Source organism: Mesocricetus auratus, unplaced genomic scaffold (genome assembly GCF_017639785.1).
Source record: "Mesocricetus auratus isolate SY011 unplaced genomic scaffold, BCM_Maur_2.0 Super-Scaffold_100025, whole genome shotgun sequence".
In the NCBI taxonomy this organism is placed as follows: domain Eukaryota; kingdom Metazoa; phylum Chordata; class Mammalia; order Rodentia; family Cricetidae; genus Mesocricetus; species Mesocricetus auratus.
Window position 1 is genome coordinate 2,219,927 of NW_024429206.1, and position 21,683 is coordinate 2,241,609.

The following is a 21,683-nucleotide window of genomic DNA, read 5'->3' on the forward strand; positions in this document are numbered from 1 at the left end:
GGTTTCTCTGTATTGTTTTGGAGGCTGTCGGTCCAGCCCCGCCTTGAACTCACAGGCATCCGCCTGCCTCTGCCTCCCGAGTGCTGGGATTAAAGGCGTGCGCCACCACCGCCTGGCTGGATTTTTTTTTAAGTTGTTTTTTCAAGATTGATTTATGGTTCTCCTGGTTCTTTAGAGCTCGAGGTGACTCCAGCCTTTTGAATACAAACAGGTATGTCCGGAATTTGTATTCTGCCATGTCTTCTGAAGCAGGGAGGCTCTTCGTGGGCGGGCTCAACTTCAACACCTATGAGCAGGCACTTGAAGACCACTTCAGTTGCTTTGTGTCTATATCTGAGGTGATTGTTGTGAAGGACCAGGAAACTCAAAGATACCAGGGTTTTGGCTTCATCACCCACACCAACCCAGAGCATGCCTCAGATGCCATGACAGCCATGGAGAGTCCCGGGATGGGCCCCAGATTTGTGTGGACTATGCAGGCGAGTCTGCCCAGGGAACCAGAGGGGGTGCCTTTGGGGCCCATAAGCGTAGTTGAAGCTACTCAAGAGGTGGTGGAGACCAGGGCTATGGAAGCGGAAGACTTGACAGTCGACCTGGAGGATATGGATATGAACATGGCCCGTCTAGAGACAATAGTGGCAGAAGTCAGGGTAGTTATAATCACTACTCAGGAGGAAATTACAGAGGCAATTGTGACAGCTGAGATGGGGCATGCACACATAATATACACAAGGAATAACACTTCTGATCCAGGAGAGTCCTTCCAAATTGTCGTATTTATAAAGACTTTTGGAGCTGCGCTGAAACATGTTTTAGTACATCGAGTTCTATTTTCGAATTGAGCTCCCAAGGTAGTTTGTTAAAGACCATTTAGAAAGCTCCATGTGTTCTTTAAACATTTTTTTTCCCTTTAATGACAATTTTTTTTTTTTTTTTTTTTTTTTTTTTTTGGTTTTCCGAGACAGGGTTTCTCTGTGGCTTTGGAGGCTGTCCTGGAACTCGCTTGGTAGTCCAGGCTGGTCTCGAACTCACAGAGATCCGCCTGCCTCTGCCTCCCGAGTGCTGGGATTAAAGGCATGCGCCACCAACGCCCCACTAAAGACAAATTTTAAGACATTGGTTATGGTACCAATATTTTCTCTTTTACTAATTTTTGTTTAGCCTTTAGGATTGTTTCTGGCCCAAAAAAACTGTGGCCAGGCTAATGTTTTTTAAATTAATGTGTATTTAAGGACATTTTAAAAACTTGTATACAATGTTCATCATAGCCAGAAAGTGATTTCTGAATGTATAAGCAATCTGAATCAAAATGATGATTACCTAGAGATTGTTTTTATTCAAGATCACTGTCGATCCTATAGAAGAGCTTCTTCAAAATGTTTGTGAATGTCATTCTTTTAATACTGGAAGAAAAGATATTCTGTTGTGTCTGATGTGTTTAGGATGTCCTTAAAGGAGCTAATGAAGAGATGAAACCTGAACACACACACACACACACACACACACACACACACACACACACACACACGATTTATTATGTATACAGTGTTTTGCCTGCATGTACGCCTGCAGGCCAAGAGGGCACTATCATTATAAATGGTTGTGAGTCACCATATGGTTGCTGGGAACTGAACTCAGGACCTCAGGAAAAGAAGTCAGTGTTCTTACCTGCTTAGTCATCTCTCCACTCCTTGTTTTGTTTTTTCAAGACAGGCTTATCTATGTACCTCTGGCTGTCTTGGAACTCCCTCTGTAGACCAGACTGACCTCAACCTCAACCTCACAAAGATCTGTATGCCTCTGACAGGATTAATGGTGTACCACCACCACCACCTCTCGACACTGGATCCCCCCACCCCCAGACTGGGTTTCTTTGTATTGCTTTGGAGCCTGTCCTAGAATTCTATTTATAGACCAGACTGACTTCAAACTCAGAGATCCAACTGCCTCTACCTCCCCAGTGCTGGGATTAAAAGGTGTGTGCTACCACTGCCCAGCATTAATACCCTTAGGCCAGCAGATATACCCTCCAGACTGACTAGAGGCGAGCAGTGTGGCTAAGGAGATGACACATGGAAGGGAGCCCTGTGTCCCATTCCACCCCTCTCCCCGGCCCCAAATCATGCAAGTGGCAGACAAATCCACCATTATTTTCCTCCAAGTCTCTTGCAAGCCATGTACAGTGGGGCCTGTTGGCCAACCCCTTGCAAATGGGTTCACACAGAAGCCAAACAGCCAAACTGGTATGGAAACAGGGCAGTACACTCATTGGCTTGTGTCACCACAGCTCCAAGACATCTCTCTTTGAACCCTGAGATGAAACTGAGGGTCCTTGACTTCAGTAGACACCAGGCTCTCTGTGGTAAAGAGCAAGTAGACAAGCCACTAAACTTCCAGCAGCCTAGAGAATGGGGGCAGATCTGTGTCCCCAGGACACCACTTGGATACCCTGCCTCACCCGAGTCTAAGCTAAACATAGCTAGATACAGCAACGCTGCCCCAATATAAAGTGGGTCCAATGACCCTGTGCCACCTCCATCAGGGTCCCTGGGGAAGCATCCAGGCTACAAGAAAGGCAGAGGACGATGGCAGCCTCTCTCTGCCTAGCAGGGATGTGAGCCTGGCCCAAAGATCCAGCCCTGCCCAAGACCCAACTGGCCAGATATACTCCCTTAAAAAACCATTTATTTCAACCCAGGCATGGCATGGTGGTGTATCCTTGTAACCTCAGCACTGGGGAAACTGAGGCAGGAGGCCCACAAGTTACAGGCCAGCTTGGGCTACACAGTGAGATCCTGTCTCAGACACAAAAAGAAAATCCTTAGATTAGGCAACAGCCAGGTCAGCTGAGAGTGAAGAACTGGGCACAGAGGTCATCCTGTCTGCCCAGCAGGCCTTTGGCTGGGATGAACTCCAGAGGCACTGACCCAGCTGTTTTCTTCTTCAGGTCCCGCTCAAAGATCTGCAAAGGACAGACAGTGGCCTTGGGCTGGATGCAGTAGGTCCTGTGACCTGCACCCCGAAAGCCCCATGCGCGGCCCTTACCTCATATGCAGTAAGTTCCAGAAGCGATGCAATGCTAACCTCGGGGTCAGACAGCACCTGGTTGATGACACTGGCAGCTCTGGACACCTCAGGATGGTAGTGCTGCTGGAGAGTCTAGGGGTAGCAACAATGATGTCAACAGAAACTTCATGACACACCAGCAGGACCTTAGGATGGAGCCTGAAGCCCTGAGCCGGTGTGGGGTTGCCAGTAACACTGTGGCATGGCATGGCACCCCATGTGACCCAGATCCCTGGGGGCTACTGGAGATGTGTCAGTGGAGACTCTGATGCCTTCTAGAATCTGGACAGGCTGGTGACTCACCTGCAGCTCCCACAAGCAGCTTTCCAATGCCTGGCTCCTGGCAGGGTCCTTCTCCAGTGGGTCATATGGGTCAGCACTGAGCTCTACAAACAGGGTTAGGACTCCATTTGCCACATGGCCTTTTGGGCCACAGGAGCCAGGTAGGCTTCTTGCCAGGGTGTGCCCCAATGCCCAGATACTCATGCTCACCAGGGCCCTGTGGACGGTGCACCATAACTCGGCAGGCAGGGTGTCTACGCAACAGGTTGCAAATGAAGGGCAGGACCATGAGCAGAGCCTCAGGAGGTGCTGTTAGGGCCAGCCGGGCCAGGCGTTTTGCAAAGGCAGCCACCAGGTATGCAGGGAGGTGGCTGGGAAGGCAACAGGTATAAGAAAATAGGTCCCCAAACATCCTTCCACCTCCTCGCTAACCAGAACTGTAGCCCCCAGACCAAGGAGCTGGATCTCCCCAACACTCACGAAGAGGAAAGGAAGAGGTCGGCCAAGTGAAAGAAACGGGCTCGGTACTTGACATGAAAGATGGATGGATCCAGGAGGCCATAGAGCTTCTGGTAGAAATCAGGATATTCCCTGGGAAGGGAAAGGACCAGACAAATACAGGAGGTGACAGGGTTAAAGGGACAGAACCCCAGGCAACCAAGGCTGCTCCTCCTGCACCTCCTCTGTATTAACCTCCTCCAGGTGAGTAACTCAGGCTCTTGAGAGAAACTAGGGAGCAGACCAGTGTGGGCCTGTCGGACACTCACAGGTTATGTTTGTGGACCAGGCTGAAAAGCCCATTCAAGGCCAGGAGGCTGATGGCACCACCTGCAGAAACACAAACACATGAGACTGTGCCTTGTTCACCGTGGGCCTGAGCAGGTAAGGGACAGACAGGCATAGCTGCAGGTGGCAAGCCTATAGGGTGACTACAAAAGGCCACATCCAGGAAGGTTATGGAGTTTAGCTCAGGTCTGTCAGGCAGGAGATGGCAGCTGGACCCATGCACAGTGAGTGTCCCTGCCAAATATAGCCTAGGTGGAAGTCCCACTCACCCACATCACAGGCACTTGTGAGGAAGTCAATCATGAGGGTGGGCTGAGCCAGGTGAGGCAGGATGGAGTCATGCATAGTCACCAGTACCTTCTTGTAGAGGCTGAGGGGCAGCTGCAGAGATCATGGCAGTCATGGAGCTACTCCCCTCACCCCCACTCCTCATACCAAGAGCGGCGTTTCCACCCACACACCAAAGCCTACCTTATGCTTGAGGAAACCAAGCCACATCTCCTGGAACGCTTTTCTGTGCTCCTGCAATGGGACCACACAGTCCATGTATCCCGACACACCCCAGCCCCTCCTTGCCAACACCCACCCACCCGGCCCTTCTGCAGTCAACTGTGGGCCTTTGACCCTGACAGCCCCATGCTAGTCTGTGATGCCATGTCTCAGACAAGGAGGGACATGGAACAGAGGGACTTGGGTCTGAAGCTGGTTATAGGGACACATAAGAGTGGCATTGCTTGAGACAGTGGAGTACACCCTATCACCTATGTCTACCCGGAGAGGAGAAGGCCATGCCAAGGAAGGTCTTCAAGTCACTGAAAGCATCTCACCTTCAAGTGAATGACCTTCCACTTGTCTGACGTCTCTGTAATAGCAGCAAAAAGGGGTCACTGATTTGCAAGAGGGGAAACCAGTGGCTAGCCGGGCTGACAGATCTGGACTGTGTTGAGGAACCCTCCTACCAGGGAGTGGGCTCTGGTGGGTCTTAACCTGCCCAGAACTCACCTGCATGCTGCACATAGAAGTTGGTGAGGTCACGCTCCTGGAGGGGCAGGCTCACGGCAGATAGCAACATGAAGGCATTGTTCCAGAAGGTGAGTGACACCTGTAGGAAGTCTAACCTGAGCGACTGTCCATTTGCCTCTCTGAGGTACTACGACACAGGATGGTGATGGGACCCAACCGTTTACCTCAGGTTGCTGGCTGGTGGCTCTGGCCACAGTGCTTGTGGCCACCTGCATTGTGTGGTACCGGATGTCATCATATTCCAAGTACTCACAGAATTGGGAGATAAGCAGGCTCTGGTCATCCTCGGGTATGAGCAGGCCGCCTACCACTGACTGGGGATAGAGAGAAGGTGAATGAATGACTTTCTCCCACACAGTGGTCCTATCGTTGCCAAAAAGGGTATCACCACCCCCCAAGCTCCACACCAGGCTGTCTATTTCCTCTCCAACTCATAAGACAGAGACCCATGAGCAGTAAGCCTTGCTCAGCTCCCAGGTCAAGGCAGAACAGGAACATAATATCCCCCATGCCCCTATCTGTTCAGGCAGCTAACTCATGGAACCGTCTTCGGCTATGGTCACCACAGTCTTCCAGGTCCCACCAAGGCCTCACCCTGAAGAGTGTACGGGGGAAGAGGTAGTGACTTTCCCACTGGGGCTTCTCAAGGGGTTTCCCTCCTTCCAGCTGCACAAACTTCATGAGTGTCTTGAGGGCCAGCTCCTGGGAAGCAGAGAAGAGTGACCATGATGTCCCCACCCTCCAGACGGTCTCCCATAGCTCACCTAGACTCAGGCTCTCTCACAACCAGGATTATGCCTGGACCAAGAAGCAGGAGAGAAAGGAGGACCCAGTTTCTTTTTTTTGTTTTACGGGACAGGGTTTCTCTGTATTGTTTTGGAGGCTGTCGGTCCAGCCCGGCCTCGGATCTCACAGAGATCCGCCTGCCTCTGCCTCCCGAGTGCTGGGATTAAAGGCGTGTGCCACCAACGCCCGGCCCGGCTAGGAGCCAGTTTCTTTTGCTGCATGTTATATATACACCTGTGGTGACAGTGACACGCTCTGGTTATCCTGGGAAAGAACTCTTCATAGAATTTGGCTTGCAGGGGAAGCCACCTAATTGCTCTCTTGGGACGCAGTTTTGAAGACACCACAACACACTCAGTACACAGAGCAGATATGGTGCTCAGAACTAGGGTGACAGACTGCATGTCTTCAGGACCAGGTGAGTCATACACACCCCACAGTGAAGCAGCTGTGGGAAGACAAAGAGCAGTGGCGAAGACATGTAGGTAGAAAAGCTTCTCCCAGCTCGGGAAAGAGATGTTCCCATCTCCGGCCCCTACCTCTGCTTTGTGAAGTATTTTAGAGGTGAGGGGGGTTAGCTGGGCCAATGACATCAAGACTCACCTTGACCTGGAAGGAGGGATGGCTCAGTAGCTCCTCCAGGCGGTTACAGCAGCTGTGGTAGCGGTGTCTCATCCACACCTTGTATTTTTGTGTGGCTTCCTGGGACCCTGAAGACAGAGGAGAGCCAGCTCACACTGATGTTGACCTGTGCCAAGCCAGCCCAAGGTCCTAAAGCCAGCCCCGCCTTCCCGGTGTGTCTCCCATTTTCACAGCTGTAAACCTGAACCCGGACCAGGATTTGGAAAAGACGATTTGTGAGCTCTGCAAAGTGGGAGGAGAGACGACTGAAACAGTTCCTCTCACTTCTCCTCAGAATCTAGATCTCCCAAACACCAGGGCAGTGATAGCACCAAACTTTGCAAGTGGCACAATTAAAACGCGAGAGGAAAACCAAAACTGCTAAGTATACGAGTTCATGTAGACCTGGCCGGTCCACGGATCTCACTTCCTGAGCTAGAGTGGATTGACTGAGTGCTTCTACAGCGCAGAGTCTATGACACGGTCCTGGTTTTGGCATGTTCCTCCTGGTGGTGTTGATATGATACGGCGTCCCACTGGGGCGGCCTGGCGCAGAGCACCCCAAGGCCTCCAGGTCACTCACCTGCCAGGACCGTGTCCTCCCGCGGCAGCGATCCCACGAACAGCTCTTCCCGCTCCAGCAAGGTACCGAAGAGTCGGCTGCACGTGCGCACTCCTTCCTGGATATCCTCAGGGTCCTCGGACTGAGGGGGGAGGCCAGACAGGGTGATGCTGGGCCCAGATGTGACTCCCACTTGCCGCCGCCGCCGCCCGCGCGACTCACCTGAAGCACCGCCAGGATGTCAAACACCGCGTTGGCCTGGCCGCGGCTCGTTAGCACCGCCTGGAGTAGGCGGCCCAGCTCCCCGCGGGAGCCCGCCGAAGCCGGCAGAGGATCCATGATGCCGCTAGCTGCTCCAACCAAAGGATGTCTGAACCTAGCTTAGTCGCGCTTGTGACGTCACCAGCACATGCTAGGTCGCACTGGTTCCGTCATCAAGAAGCGCCGAGGTGGAGCAACTGCGCGTGGCGACTATGGCGCTCTTCCATGTAGCACGCTATCCGGACCCCGAGGCGTCCGGGCTCGGGGATACAGAGGCCGAGGCTGGCAGCCGGGCACGAGTGCTCCTCGAGCGCCTGCAGAGCCGAGCCCGTGAGCGGCAGCAGCGGGAGCCGAAGCCTGAGTCCGCCGAGGCGACCGCGGAAGCGACCGGCAGGCGGCGTCGACGGCCCCGGCGGCGGCGTGGAGTAGGCGGCTCGGTGTCTCAGTGCCCGGAGGCTCCTAGGGCCAAGCGGCAGAAAGCAGACGTCAACGCGGATTCAGGTGGGCCGTGCGTCCGAGATGTGGACGAGGCGTGGAGGCTGCTCCCTGGGTGCGTTCCGGGGTTGATGTTCGCTATGCTGTGTTGTGTCGCTCAGGCTCAGAGAGCGGCGAGGAGGCGCTTGGGGAGCTTAACACCGCCTCAGAGGACTCAGGTGAGAGGCCCCCAGAGGAGGCCCCGAGATCCCCGGCTCCAGGCCCGGTGCTGGGGAACTTTGCAAGGAGGAAGACACCGAAGGTGAGTGAGTCTGGCCTTCTGCCTGCTACTCTTCAGTCTCATCGGGGAGATTTTTGTTGGTGGGTTTTTTGTTGTTGTTTTGCCATTATGTGGCCCAGACTGCGGGATAGCGGGAGGTTTATGGAGTTCCGTTGGGTATGTGACAGTCTGCCTGCTACCCTTCAGTCTTTTCGGGAGATTTTTGCTTGTTTGTGGGTTTTGCTTGTGTTCTGCCATTACGTGGCCCTACTAACTGCAGAATAAAGGGAGGCTTATGGAGTTCCTTTGGGTTGTGTGGTCGCTCTTGAAACTGAAATCCAGAGTTGTGCAAAAGCTACTGGGATAAGTCCCACGGTGTACTTGGCAGCCCCCCACAGCATTTCTAGGTGCAGGGGCAATTGCTTTTCTGGGCGTCTTGTCTGAAGGCTGCAAGGGTAGGTGGTGATGAAAGGTTGATGTTCTATATGCGTGCTACTCCCTTTGTTAGATCCCCTTGCTGGCCCTAAACAGCAGCGGCTTGAGGAAACCTGTCCTGCTAACATGTCCTTCACCCTGCTCCCGAGCCCTTCCTTTTCCAGCACCTGCTCTCCCCAGGTGCCTCTACAGAAGCTGTTAGGGTCTTTTCTATAGCTCCTGGTTCCTAATGACTGGTGTTGCTCTACGAGCCTGGAGGGCTCTGCAAAACTCTTGTGGTTTTCCTTTTTCAGATCCAGCCTTTCCTGCCGACATGGCTGGCAGAGCCAAACTGTGTCAAGAAGAGTGTCACTGAGGATCTTACTCCGATTGAGGACATCCCTGGGGTTCACCCTGACTTGCAGAAGCAGCTGAGGGCTAATGGCATCTCTTCCTACTTTCCAGGTGCTTCAGCTCTGGGCGGATGCTGGGGTGAACTCCTCGAGGCAGCCTTCCCTGGGCTGTCAGTGAGTGCTCCAGTGTAAGGGCTGTGGTTTAGGGGCCCCTATTGCACCCCAGACCCGTGAGCTCCTGTGTCCTTGGGCTCAGGCTCCTGGTGATTCTTAGGTCCTGGTGCCATCTGTGACCAGGAGGTGTCCTGGGTGAAGTAGTATATTCTGGCATATAGTTGACCTGTGCCATTCCTTCCTTTGTTGCAGTCCAGGCAGCTGTGATTCCTGCCCTCCTGGAGAGTGCAGACAGTGGGTTTCTGGTAGGCAGAGGTGGCTACCAACCCAGCGACCTCTGTGTTTCTGCCCCAACGGGCAGCGGGAAAACACTGGCCTTCGTCATACCCGTGGTACAGGTGAGTATAAGAGTAGAAATTTCTAGCTAGAGCTGCTACAACTGGGAGAGTCCTGATGGCACAGATGCTGTCTGTTCTTGCAGGCCCTGTTGCATCGAGTGGTCTGCCACATCCGTGCACTGGTTGTGCTCCCTACTAAGGAGCTGGCCCAACAGGTATGCATGCCAAGTCTGCATCTAGAAGTCTCTATCTCCAGCTTTAGTTGCCCTGCTGGATGTACATGGTACTTATCCCTTGACCACTTGTATTAAATTAAATTAAGAGTCTTTGTTGTAGTATCAGGGGCCACCGTCTATCTTAGGCCAGTGACAGACTCCTTTTCCAGGTGAGCAAAGTATTCAACATCTACACGGATGCCACACCTCTGAGGGTTGCTTTGGTGACTGGGCAGAAGTCACTGGCCAAGGAGCAGGAGAGCCTTGTCCAGAAGACGTAGGTGTGCCAGGTGGTGGGTTCTTCAGGAGGTCCTTCCCCAGCCCAGCGGTGTCCTTTGGCTGGGGTGGTGGCAGCAGTGCTTTGTGTATGAGGGTTCACTGTTAAATGGCCCTGGGAGACATTTCCTTTCTTTGAGTCTTTCTGGTTTGTAGAGTAGATGGTTACCATTGCCTGGCTGACATTTTGGTGGCCACACCTGGCCGCCTGGTGGACCACATTGACCAGACCCCAGGATTCAGCCTCCAGCAGCTTCGCTTCCTGGTAGGCTACTTTCTGGACACCTGGACTTCTGAGCTGGGGTGATCTCAGCAGGGAGTCTTCAGTTGACCCTTGCTTCCTGTCTCCTGTTAGATAATTGATGAGGCTGACCGGATGATAGACAGCATGCACCAGTCCTGGCTGCCCCGAGTGGTGGCAGCAGCCTTCCACAGCGAAGGCCCCTCAGGTTCCTGTGCCCTGCTCCAGAGGACACAGCCCCAGGCTGTGACTACTGCCAGGTATCCTGCTGTTCCCTTTCTCAGCTCCCCTCGCTGGCCCTAAGGCAGGAGTCAGGGTGGCTTGAGGAAACCTGTCCGGCTAATATGTCCTTCACCCTGTTCCCGTGCCCTTCCTTTTCCAGCACCTGCCTTCCCCAGGTGCCTCTACAGAAGCTGCTGTTCTCAGCCACACTGACCCAGAACCCTGAGAAGCTGCAGCGACTTGGCCTCTATCAGCCCAGGCTTTTCTCCACAAGGCCGGGGCACAAAGGCCCTAAAGACACAGTGGAGGTGGACGAAAACTTGGGGAAGTACACCTTCCCTGTGGGGCTCACGGTGAGCAAATAGGGCCTGTGGGGTAGGCTGGTGGCCAGGCCCAGGGCTTCTGGCTAGCCCCTGCTGTCCATTCCCCACAGCACCACTATGTGCCCTGTAGACTCAGCTCGAAGCCACTCATTGTCTTACACCTGATCCTTGGGATGAACTTCTCAAGGGCCCTTTGCTTCACCAACTCTCGGGAGCATTCCCACAGGTAAGCTGGATCAAGGTAGGTGTATCTAATACAGACTAGACCCTGGCACCACCTGGCTTCTATTTTTTTCCCTACCAGGCTCTTCCTGTTAGCACAAGCTTTTGGGGGTGTGAGTGTGGCTGAATTCTCCTCTCGATATGGCCCTGGCCAAAGGAAGAAAATCTTGAAGCAGTTTGAACAGGGAAAGATCCAACTGTGAGTAAGACCTAGCTATGTAGAGTTGCGGTGTTATTGGGCCCCTGGCAGGTTGGGCTCAGGTGTGGATGTCAGTCTCTGGCTCTCTGAGCCCCTGTACCTGTGTCTCCTCAGCCTCATCAGCACAGATGCTACTGCTCGAGGCATTGATGTGCAGGGTGTGGAGCTGGTAATCAACTACGATGCCCCCCAGTACCTGAGGACCTATGTGCATAGGTAAGGGCCAGTCAGCAGTGGCCATTTGTGGGGCTTATAAGCTCCTGGTCATTATACTTGTGATCACCTTGCATAATGGCTTGTGTGCAGTGTGGCCAAGAGTGTCTCCAGGGCCAGGGCCACTGTTAGAAAACACTCATGCTTGGTTTCAGGGTCGGGAGAACAGCCCGAGCTGGAAAAACAGGACAAGCCTTCACACTTCTGTTGAAAGTGCAGGTAAGACCATGTGGTTCCCAGCAGATGTCATGGATCGATCCATGTTGCTACAGATGCACCTGGTCTCAACCCTCTCCCATGAAACCCCTTCCCTCTAGGAAAGGAAGTTCCTCAAGATGGTATCAGAAGCTGGGGTGCCTGAGCTGGCATGCCATGAGATCCCCAGGGAGCTCCTGCAGCCGCTGGTTGCCCGTTATGAGATAGCCTTGTCTCAGCTGGAGAAGACTGTCAAGGTGAGGGGCTTTTGGGCCCAGGTGGGACTTCTTGAAGTCCAGCCTCTGCTCTGGTAGCATCATCACATACTCTAGGAAAGGGAGGCAAGCTGGAAGCAGCCTCATGCCCTGGGAGAGGCCTCCTGAGCATGGCACCCATTGTCTCCCAGTGGTAGGGCAAGGGACCTGCAGACAGCAGGTAAGGATGCAGCAATGCAAAGCTCTGTTTTCTCCACAGGAAGAGCAAAAGCTGAAGATGGCCTAGATGGGAACAAGGGCCTGGAGGAAGCACCCAGCTGAAAAGAATGTTGTATATAAACAGAAGACACAGTTCCTTGGGGTTCCAATGGGAACCCTTCCCCTCAAGCACCATGGTCATCTTGGGCCAGGCACCCAAGGTGGTGACTTAGTTCTGAAAAGTAATGACCCTTTGGTTTGTACTGCTGGGTTCCAGTTGGTCTATGGAAATAAGCTCAGGTAAAGCTGAAGGGTGCCTGCAGGAGTGTGAGGAAAAACTATGGTCAGCTTTACAGTGACTGCAGGTTAAATAAAGTGCTCTAATATTAGCATCTCATGTCTACAGAGAGACTATGGTGAGCCTGTCCCAGACAAGTCTAATATTATAGTCCAGGGATAGACTGGTGGCAGCCTTGGAAATGTTTCCATGGCTACTAGTCTCCAAGATAATACTTTATAATTAGCCACTACTCTAGTATAAACTTAAATGGTGGGAGAGTCCTTGCCTGAACATAGTCAAGGAGATTTAGCACTTATCTATGCTTATAAGAAGTCCTCTTTTTAGCCGGTGTTGGTGGCACACACCTTTAGTCCCAGCACTCAGGAGACAGAGGCAGGCAGATCTCTGTGATCGAGATCTGGTCTATAGAACGAGTTTCAGGAAGCCTCCAAAACAATACAAAGAAACCCTGTCTTGAAAAACAAAACAAAAAACCTCTTTTTGAGGGAAAAAAAACTATTAAGATAAACTGTTTTCATTTATGTTGTGAAAAAATAAACAGATCACCTGAACCCATGCAAATTCAACACTGGAACACTTAGCTACCCCTCTAACTCTGACACCTAGGCCAGCCCTAGAAAGCAGCCCAGGCTAGGAGTGATCAACAGCTGGGCGGGTATTCACCTAACTTTATTCATCTGTTTTATATTCTGACCACAAACTTCCCCTTCTCCCCATCTTTTTATTTTATTTTATTTATTTATTTATTTATTTTAGGTTTTTCGAGACAGGGTTTCTCTGTAGCTTTGGAAGCTGTCCTGGAACTCGCTTGGTAGTCCAGGCTGGTCTCGAACTCACAGAGATCCGCCTGCCTCTGCCTCCTGAGTGCTGGGATTAAAGGCGTGTGCCACCAATGCCCGGCCCCATATTTTTATTTTTAAACTAAATAAAAGACAGGGTTTCTTCTATGTAACTTGACAGTCCTAGAACTGTAGAGACAGTCTAGAACTCAAGAGATTGACTGCTTCTTCCTCTGCCTCTTGAGTGCTGGTATTAAAGACTGCACCACCACGACTGATGAAGCTGGTCCTAAAGTGAGTTACTAGAGTTTGGATTTTCACAGACCAAAACTGAAAGATTCTGCTGATGAGATTAATCTTTCTGACTAACCCTGCAGAATCTGCTAGCAAGAACCTAGTCTGAGGGTTACTTCCTTTAGTATAACATTTTGTTAATATTACTAATGCTTTGAACATTTCATACAATGAAATCTGATCATATTCACTCCCCTCTTGCATTTTCTCCTAGATGTGTCTCTTCCAGTCTTTCACCTCCCCCACACCTAACTCTAAGGTTTCTTGTTATGTTTTTAAACCTATTGAGTTGATTTGTATTGTTTACTGTTGAGTGTATTGCCTACAAGGGGTTCACAGGACCAAAGAAAACTGACTCCCAGCAGCGAAATGCCAGTAGCTCCTCCTCAGCCAGTAGTGGGATTTTGTCTGACTGAACTTACCCAGGTCTTATGCATGCTGTCACAACTGCTATGAGTTCATACGCTTATTGTATGTGGAAGGCAGTTTTCCTTAAAGTTATGTACCACTTCTGACTCTTATATTTTTTCTGTGCTCTCTTCCTTGAAGATCCCTGGGTCTTGGAGAGAAAGGTATGAGATGGTCCTTTTAGGGCTGAATACACCAGACACAGTCTCTTACTTTGTGCCAGTTGAGCAGCTGCCATCTACTGCAAGCAGCCTTTGTGATTCGAGCCGAAAGGATGCTTATCTATGCATACAGCAGTGTTATCAAAAGTCATTTTAAGACTATGCCCATTTAACAGAACGACAGTATTTGGTTCTCGAGCCTATGGTCTATCTAGCTACAGGTTCTTGGCACCATTGTCAGTACCTAGTATGGGTTACATCTCAGAGCAGGCCTTAGACCTAATCAGAAAGTGGTTGAAGGGCTAAAGAAGAATTAGCAGTTAAGAGCATCTTTCTGTGTTGCTGAGGACCTGGGTTTGGTTCGTAGTACCCACATGACAGCTTACAACTGCCTGCAATTGCAGTTACAGAGGCTCTAATGCCCTCCAAGGACACCAGGCACATACATGGTACACAGACATATTGGAAGAAAGAATATATATATATGTGTGTATATATATTTTTTTATTATTATTATTTTTTATTTTTTTTTATTTTTTTAAAGAAAGCAGTTGGTGCTTGGCCTGGTGCAACACACCTTTAATCCCAGTACTTGGGAGGCACATACAGGTAGATCTGAGTTTGAGGCCAGCCTGGTCTACAGAGTGAGTTCCAGGACAACCAGGGCTACAAAGAGAAACCCTGTCTCTTAACACATGTCCACTACCAGTGGACGTATCTTGTCAGGGTATATACTGTACTTCACAGGATTCACAGCAGGGGAGGGGGGATTATTTTCTACTCCAGCAAACTAGCCAGTAGGGAAGAAGTATCCAGGTTGAGTATCTAAATTTTGTTCTGAAGGGAAACAGAACATTGGCAAAGTCTGCAATGTTTGGGGGTCAGTCAGACCCAATTGGCCAACAACTGAAAAGGGTAACCCATTCCTGGTTCAGGGTTTATTTGCTAACAGGTGTTATATGATTGGGATATTGTGCACCCTGAACCCCAACATACAGTAACTTCATTTAAACTAGTATGTATATATTAGAGTGTATCTTTCCAGTATAGGTTTTTTGAAAGTATTAGTTAATCGGTGGCAAAGTTAAAAGTCCCTTATGAGTGCTCTCTTACTGTGGGTCAAGTTGTTTAACCTGCCTTTAATAGAATAGTGTAGCAGTCAACCTCAGCTGTAATTTTAAGTTAGGCACTCTTCCGTGTCCTAACCCAGATAGTGCACGTCTATCTTTTTTTTTTTTAAGCAGCAAATAAAGAGTTGAAAGCAACTTCCTAAAATCTACCAGAGACTGGGAACATCCATTTATGGTTGGCTGAGAAATAATTGTCTCTTATCTGGGTCAGTTGGCATCTATTGGACCCAGTGACTTAATCCCTTGTAGAACTCTGTAAAGTAGCCCCTTCCTCTGCCCTGTGATGCTTTCTGTGCTGTTCAATAAAGACAGGGTGAAGCCTTAGTGAGGGACAGACACAGGTGTGGTGGCACAGATTCATATTCATGGAAGAGAAGACAGGGATCACAAAGAGAATTCAAATCTGAACTGGCTCCTGGCTAAATTGGGAAATGTAGGTAGGGGTTAGCTCACAAAACTCTTAACACCCATAAGGGCGGAGATAGGGAAATTTAGCATAGATGAGGATAAAAGAAAGTGAAAGAGAAAAGGAAGCTCTTTTTTCCTCTGGAAGCCTGCCATGCTTGCTGTACCCTAGCTTGTATGTAAATAAATATTTCATATTGCATTGACCTCCCACTTCTGGGAAATGCTTTTTCTTTCCTAATACAACCCTGACTTAAAGCTAATCACTAATACATACGAACCACAGTTATCCCACCCCAAATATTCTCTTCTCTACCCTGTTCTCATCTCCTGATTTCATTTAATCCCTCCGGTTCCATTATCCCCTTCCTTCCTTTTATGCAATTGTATTCTGCTTCCCCTACCCTGAAAGAACCTAACTGCTTCCCTGCCCCCTTAGTGTGAACTTTTATGAGTATTCCAGATGAAACATCTAAAAATTCAAGGCTAACATTCAGAGTAAGTAGTGTTTGTCTTTCTGGTCTGAGTTATCTTACTCAAGATGTTTGATTCCAGTTGCATTCATTTACTTGCAATTTTTTTTTTATTTCATATAGCTGAAAATTCCATTGTGTAAATGTATATTGTTTCCATTCTTTTGTTTGAGACGAGACAGGATTTTTCTGTGTAGCCCTGGCTGGCCTTGAACTCAGAGCTCGGCCTGCCTCTGCTTCCTGAGTACCAAGTATTTTCATTAATCCTAGGAATTTAATTGCCCTCTTTCTTTTTTTTTTTTTTTGGTTTTTTTCAAGACAGGGTTTTTCTGTATTGTTTTGGAGCCTGTCCTGGAACTCACTCCGTAGACCAGGCTTGGTCTCGAACTCCACCTGCCTCTGCCTCCTGAGTGCTGGGATTAAAGGCGTGCGCCACCACCGCCCAGCCTAATTGCCTCTTGATTCTTCCCTTGACTGGATTTTCATCTAGTAGTGTGTTAGCTTCCATGAGTTTTTGTGCTTTTTGTTGTTCCTCTGTAGCCAAATGGAATGTAGGGCTGAGACTTGCTTTGTATACTAATATATGGTTCTTTAGAGAAAGTTCCATAGGCTGCTGAGAAGTGAATTATTCTTTATAGTGTTTGGGTAGAATGTCTGTTAGATATATAATGTTTGTATCTAGGTATCAGGAATTGCGAGTGAGAGGTAAGTATACCTCTGAGTCTAAGAATAAACTTTTCAGGCTTAGATTGTTAATGCCCATTTTCAGAAGTTTGCCGGAGCCTCACTGTGTTCTGTAGGTGGTCCTTGGGTAGCAGGGGCTTGAGTCACAGTGGAAGTGCTCTGAAGGTGGGATGCAGGATGCCAAACTGCGGGTCCTCACCTGGGATCAGTACACTGGTCATTTCCATGGTGTCTTGGTGTATGGTGTGGTAGACTGGCCTGGGTGTGTCTACCTGGAATTCTAGGTCGAACTCCATATAATGCTGAGTAACATGGTGGGTGGGATGACTTAATAGGCAGGCTGAATGGGTTTGGGGTCAGACACTACATAGCCTTACAGATGTGCAATGGGTGGGGTGACTGATAGGCAGGCAGGTGAGTGGAAAATGGGTCCTTTTTTTCCATTCTCCCTCTGTGAAACCAACTGGCTAGTTTGATCTACCTTTGCTTCTCTGTTGGGGATTCAGGGTGTGTGCCACACCTTGAGGGCCAGCCATTTTTTATGGGCAGTGTCAGAAATGATCACATCTACTGTCCTGAGTCATTAAAGGCTTATCTGGTGAAGGTGGTGGACATGGCAGAAGAGGTGGAGATCATGAGACCAACTAGGCAGCAGGCCACCTGGGGATCTGTCTGCATAAGGTGAACCTTTAAGAGAGGAAGGGGTTTTGAGGGCTGATTTTTGCATGACAGCTCTAAATAGAAATCCAACATGGTTTTTCTGGTGTTATAATGGAAGGTGCCTCAGAGAGGGTTTTTATATGGCTGTATACTGGAGTAAAGGCAAGGTCACCTAGTCACTTAGAAGGCCGAAAGGAGCTGGGTGTTAGTGGCACACGCCTTTAATCAGGAGGCAGAGGCAGGCGGATCTCTGTGAGTTCGAGACAAGCCTGGACTACCAAGTGAGTTCCAGGACAGCCTCCAAAGCCACAGAGAAACCCTGTCTCGAAAAACCAAAAAAAAAAAAAAAAAAAAAAAAAAAAAAGGCCAAAAGGAGGCAGCGGCAGCTACTGGGACTAGAAAAAGGGGCCTGAGTAGAAACGGAACCAACGGTAGGAAGCCACACAGCAACCTAGGTATAGTTTTACAAAGTGGGTTCAAGGCCAAGGAGCAAAAGAGGAAGACCTTGGGCATGCAAGCCCTGCTCCTACAGCTTTGGAGCGATGTATGCACAGAAAGCCTTTAGTGCAAACATTGCTACTTTTGTTTTTTCACCTTGCAAATGGAAAAACATCCTTAGCTCAAACACTGGTCTATAAAGGACAGAACGAAAGGGTGTAGAAAGGTCACTTTTATTAGCCTTTGCTTGGTAGGACATCAGTGTCCTTTTAAAATCCTATTCAAGTACAAATGCTTGTGTTTACAAAGTATTTACAATTTCAGTCCTGTTTCTTACATTAAAAAAAAAACAAAACAAACAAGCTATCTGGTTGAAAAATGAATGAAAGTAACTGCCAAAAATGAAGACTCCCATCAACCACTTGGCTTGGGCACACTAAGGTGTGCTGTCACAACAGTGGGAAGGATGGAGAAGGGTGAGTGTGATGTTGAGAGAGGACTCCATTGAACTCAGTTCTGTCTGAAGACTATGGGGAACAGGAATTGCTGCTGGAAGCCAGGGAACTCCAAAGGTTCTTCCCTCAACAGCACACACCAAGCCAAAATGATGGGATTGTTGCTTGTAGATCACATATAGGACAGGTTTATAGTTCAGGAAATATTAAACCTCTTCAGGTTTTTCAACACCTAATTGCTACTTTCACATTAAGACCTCAAAAGTGAGTTCTAGGTGGGCTTCAGGATGTATTGTCATATTCCTGCTCACACAGCACACAAAAGGCGGGATGGACATGACAGGGAAGAATACTCAAACAATAAACAACTCTGTCTTCAAGGCTGCTGTAACTTCAGGCCATAAAACAGGCACTGATGTGGAACATGAACCTTAAACTCTGGCAGGTAAGAAGGCACAATCAGCCTGTTATGCCCATATGCCACACAAGTCACCTTACAGTGGTAAGAAGAGTGAACATAGGCCTGAATTCCATTCTAACCCTTTCTCCTTAAACTGCAGGCCTGTCACTGCAACAGCCATGATAGGTACAACCAGGCATACTAGTTGTTGCTTAGTCAAGACATCTAAAACCCATAAAGAGCTGCTGGGGGATGGCACAACAGATGCTTTCCTAAGGAGAATTAAGTTCTCCAGACTAGAGAACAACAGTAAGGGAACAGCTAACCTTGGCACCAACTACCCCAGGCTGCCTCACCTGCCACATATATACATGTGTTCAGTACCTGAGAGCCACACTAGCTTGCCACAAGAATACTGTAAAAGGGCTATACAGAGATGGTGTCAGTCCCAGAGCCTCAGTCAAAGGAAAGCAATTGCTCACTGGGGCAAGATGGGTGCTGATGATGCAATCCAGGACTTCGTGCCCTACCGGACCAAAGGAGAGGCTCTGGTGGTCTGCTGTCATCTCTCTTGCTGAAAGCCTATGTTGTGTCTCCCTGAACAATGGCACCAAAGACCATATCTGAGCTAGAGCCTGATGTAGGACATGCTGCCCCTACCACGTACTAAGTAGTGTGCACTATTAAACTCTAAAGGGCTTTTAAAAAGACTGATGGCGGGCACTCACCAAACAGTGAAACCACTAAAGACTGCAACTGTCAGCTAGCCCATACACATAGGAGAAAGTCAAACAACTTGGGCCAACCGAGGCAGCAGATCCCAAAGTCCAGAAACAGTATAACATTCTGATAAAACAGTCTTGCCACAGTACCAACCAGTTTCCTTCCTATTGGCATGGAGGCTTGGTGGGTGTCTTCAACCTCACAGCAGGGACTCGCATCTGCAACTTGGGCTGCTGGCTTGGGCTGTCGGAGCTGGCTGGAAGCTGTGCTGGGCTTGGACCACCAGGGGTCTGCAGTGAGGCAGAGGCTGTAGTTACGACCTGCTGCTGAATGAGCTTCTGCTGCACCACCTGGGCTGTTGCAGTTACGGTTGGGATCATCTGCACCTGTTGTCCTGCTGCTGTTGCCTGTGTGAGTGTCACTGTCTGTGGAGAAGCCTGAGCCAGGATGAGAACACACAGGTCCAGGTCATCAGAGAACAGCCCTAGCAAGCCTGTCCCTCTGACAGAAAACTATCACATATACCCAGTGGCCTCAGTAAAACGGCAAAGGATGTGGACCAATTTAAGGTTAATTGGTTTCTTCAAGTCCACGGGCAGCTTAAAGTGAAAGCCATGTCACCAAATACTAGTGCACCCTAAGTAAAAGCAGAAGCCAGCTTGCCTCCATCTGAATCCCATGCTGCCTACACTCCCCAAGGATGTCTGTTGAAAGCAGGTTGAGGCACAAGTCTGGTCCTTCTCTGGAAAATCCCCTAGTCAGTTGGTCATTTTCCCTGAAAGCTCATGTTTTTCTTGTACATTATGAAAACCAAAAATAACTCTTTAGTCCCCTAGTATTCTGCTTCTGAAACAAATTGTGCGCCCTACCCCCAGGTCCTCTTTGTACTCTACCTGCTGAGAAGCTGATGCGACCTGCTGGATGCTAGCCACAGGTGTTTGTTGCTGCACAACTTGAGGAAGTTTTGCAACCTTTGACAAAACAAGGCAAGGAGAGGATTCAAAATACATGGACATCTTTTATCTTGTTTTTAAGCAAACAAATGATGGCAAGTAACATGGAGGAAACAACCTCAAGTATGCCGGCCAGGATCCTAGGAGGATGAGGAGCAGAGCAACTGACTCACTTTCAGAAGTAACTCAATGACAAGAGGACTCACTTAGTGGCTCTGGTCAGGCAAGCTCAGGAGGCCTCACCAAGACAGATATCAACAAGTCCCAATGGTTTCCTCCATCATAACTGTGAGCTCACCATCTATAAAAGCAAAACTTTCTACCCTGTGTTCACTTCCTAAAGATATTTTGTTGCAGAGATCTCTTGCTACACTGAAGCAAGTAATGAAACTCTCTGTAGCATTCATGAAGCCCTAGGTTGAATTCTCAGAATCACAAAAGCTACAAAACTTCCACATAAAGGCTGTGGTGTATGGCGGTGAAGTTTGAGGTCAGAGTGGACTACACGGCATGTTCAAGGCCAGCCTGAGAAATAGTAAGCCCTCCCCAACTAGCTGACTGTTTTATAGTCAGATTTCTGTAACCTCAAGCATGCACAGAGGAGACCCTAAAACCTGTGGAAGCAAGGATCATGAGTCTGGAATTCAAGAGTGTGTGAAACACACCAATTATTTTTAAAAATTTTGCTGGGCGTTGGTGGCTCACACCTTTAATCCCAGCACTCGTGAGGCAGAGGCAGGTGGATCTCTGAGTTCAAGGCCAGCCTGGTCTACAGAGTGAGTTCCAGGACAACCAAAAAATAAAATAAAATAAAATAAAATAAAATAGAATAGAATAGAATTAACAGCTAAAGCCAGAAGACAGGAATGTAAACACAGGGGAAGTTAACAAAATCCTGCCTACCCCTAACCAAGAAGCTATTTGCTGGGAAAGAAAAAAATCCTGGTTCTTCAATGTGGTGTTGCTGAGATTACACTGGGCAGACCCCATGCCCAGTAATAGTTGGCCAAATGGATTCCATGGGTTTTTTTTGTTTTGTTTTTTTCAGAACATATGCATGAAGTTGGCTTTCTGTCTAGGGATCTGCCAGGAGTTGTGATAGGGTAAAGAATATGATCAAAATACATTGGAGACATTTTCTTAAAAATATTATGCATTGAAAATATGAAAATGATATAAATATAAGTACCAGAGAGGCTTGGTTTTGGATAAGAGAACAAGATTGTATACAAGATTACCACTGTATACAAGATTACCATTATCTATAGAAACATACTTGTATTTTCTTTTCTTTGGTTTTTGGAGACAGGGTCTCTCTGTGTGTAGCTCTGGCTGTCCTGGAACTGTGCAAACCAGAGTAGCCTTGAATTCAGAGATTCAACTGCCTCCCAAGTGCTGGGACTTAATTTAATATTTAAATTATTGCAGAACAGCATTTAAAATGTTTACCTAAAGAATAAAGTCTAAATATATTAGTGCTTCACAAAAGAAAATAAAACACAAACTGCAAAATAGCAGAAGAGGACTGGAGAGATGGCTCAACAGCTGAGAGCTTACCTAGAGGGCCTGGCTTTGAGTCCCAGCACCTACATGGAAGTTC

At 48.8% G+C, this 21,683-nt stretch overlaps 3 protein-coding genes and 1 pseudogene across 15 annotated transcripts in view; 2 read left to right on the forward strand and 2 right to left on the reverse strand.

The window, feature by feature from the left end:
- The first annotated feature begins 236 nt into the window (after positions 1 to 236).
- LOC101843720 lies at positions 237 to 703 on the forward strand (annotated as a pseudogene).
- Positions 704 to 2,668: 1,965 nt separating this feature from the next.
- Positions 2,669 to 7,525, reverse strand: Noc4l (nucleolar complex associated 4 homolog). The gene is made up of 15 exons (XM_005085309.4): positions 7,349 to 7,525; positions 7,148 to 7,268; positions 6,547 to 6,653; positions 5,752 to 5,859; positions 5,322 to 5,471; positions 5,137 to 5,236; positions 4,962 to 4,996; positions 4,606 to 4,656; positions 4,404 to 4,515; positions 4,116 to 4,176; positions 3,829 to 3,939; positions 3,559 to 3,719; positions 3,370 to 3,452; positions 3,046 to 3,159; positions 2,669 to 2,962 (listed from the first exon to the last, which is right to left on the reverse strand). Exons 1-15 carry the CDS (start codon positions 7,463 to 7,465, stop codon positions 2,843 to 2,845), a joined length of 1,551 nt encoding a protein of 516 aa, XP_005085366.1. The 5' UTR covers positions 7,466 to 7,525; the 3' UTR covers positions 2,669 to 2,842.
- Positions 7,526 to 7,561: 36 nt separating this feature from the next.
- Ddx51 (DEAD-box helicase 51) lies at positions 7,562 to 12,211 on the forward strand. The gene is made up of 15 exons (XM_013124603.3): positions 7,562 to 7,888; positions 7,984 to 8,123; positions 8,810 to 8,960; positions 9,215 to 9,360; positions 9,444 to 9,515; positions 9,686 to 9,792; positions 9,948 to 10,056; positions 10,147 to 10,292; positions 10,415 to 10,607; positions 10,688 to 10,803; positions 10,882 to 10,998; positions 11,113 to 11,214; positions 11,367 to 11,430; positions 11,529 to 11,663; positions 11,881 to 12,211. The coding sequence occupies exons 1-15, from the start codon at positions 7,600 to 7,602 to the stop codon at positions 11,905 to 11,907; spliced, it is 1,914 nt and encodes a 637-aa protein (XP_012980057.1). The 5' UTR covers positions 7,562 to 7,599; the 3' UTR covers positions 11,908 to 12,211.
- A 5,558-nt stretch (positions 12,212 to 17,769) lies between these two features.
- Ep400 (E1A binding protein p400) overlaps positions 17,770 to 21,683 on the reverse strand; it is a 107,116-nt gene continuing 103,202 nt past the window's right edge. For 12 of the 13 annotated variants that reach the window (XR_005871090.1, XR_005871087.1, XR_005871093.1 and 9 more), the window contains one exon: positions 20,024 to 20,101. Coding sequence is in view for 1 of the 13 variants with exons in the window: in XM_040731688.1 (XP_040587622.1) it covers positions 19,295 to 19,567; positions 20,024 to 20,101 (351 nt within the window). In the remaining 12 variants the exon portion in view is untranslated. Of the gene's footprint in view, positions 19,568 to 20,023; positions 20,102 to 21,683 lie in introns of those variants that run through there. The other variant, XM_040731688.1, reaches the window with a different exon arrangement.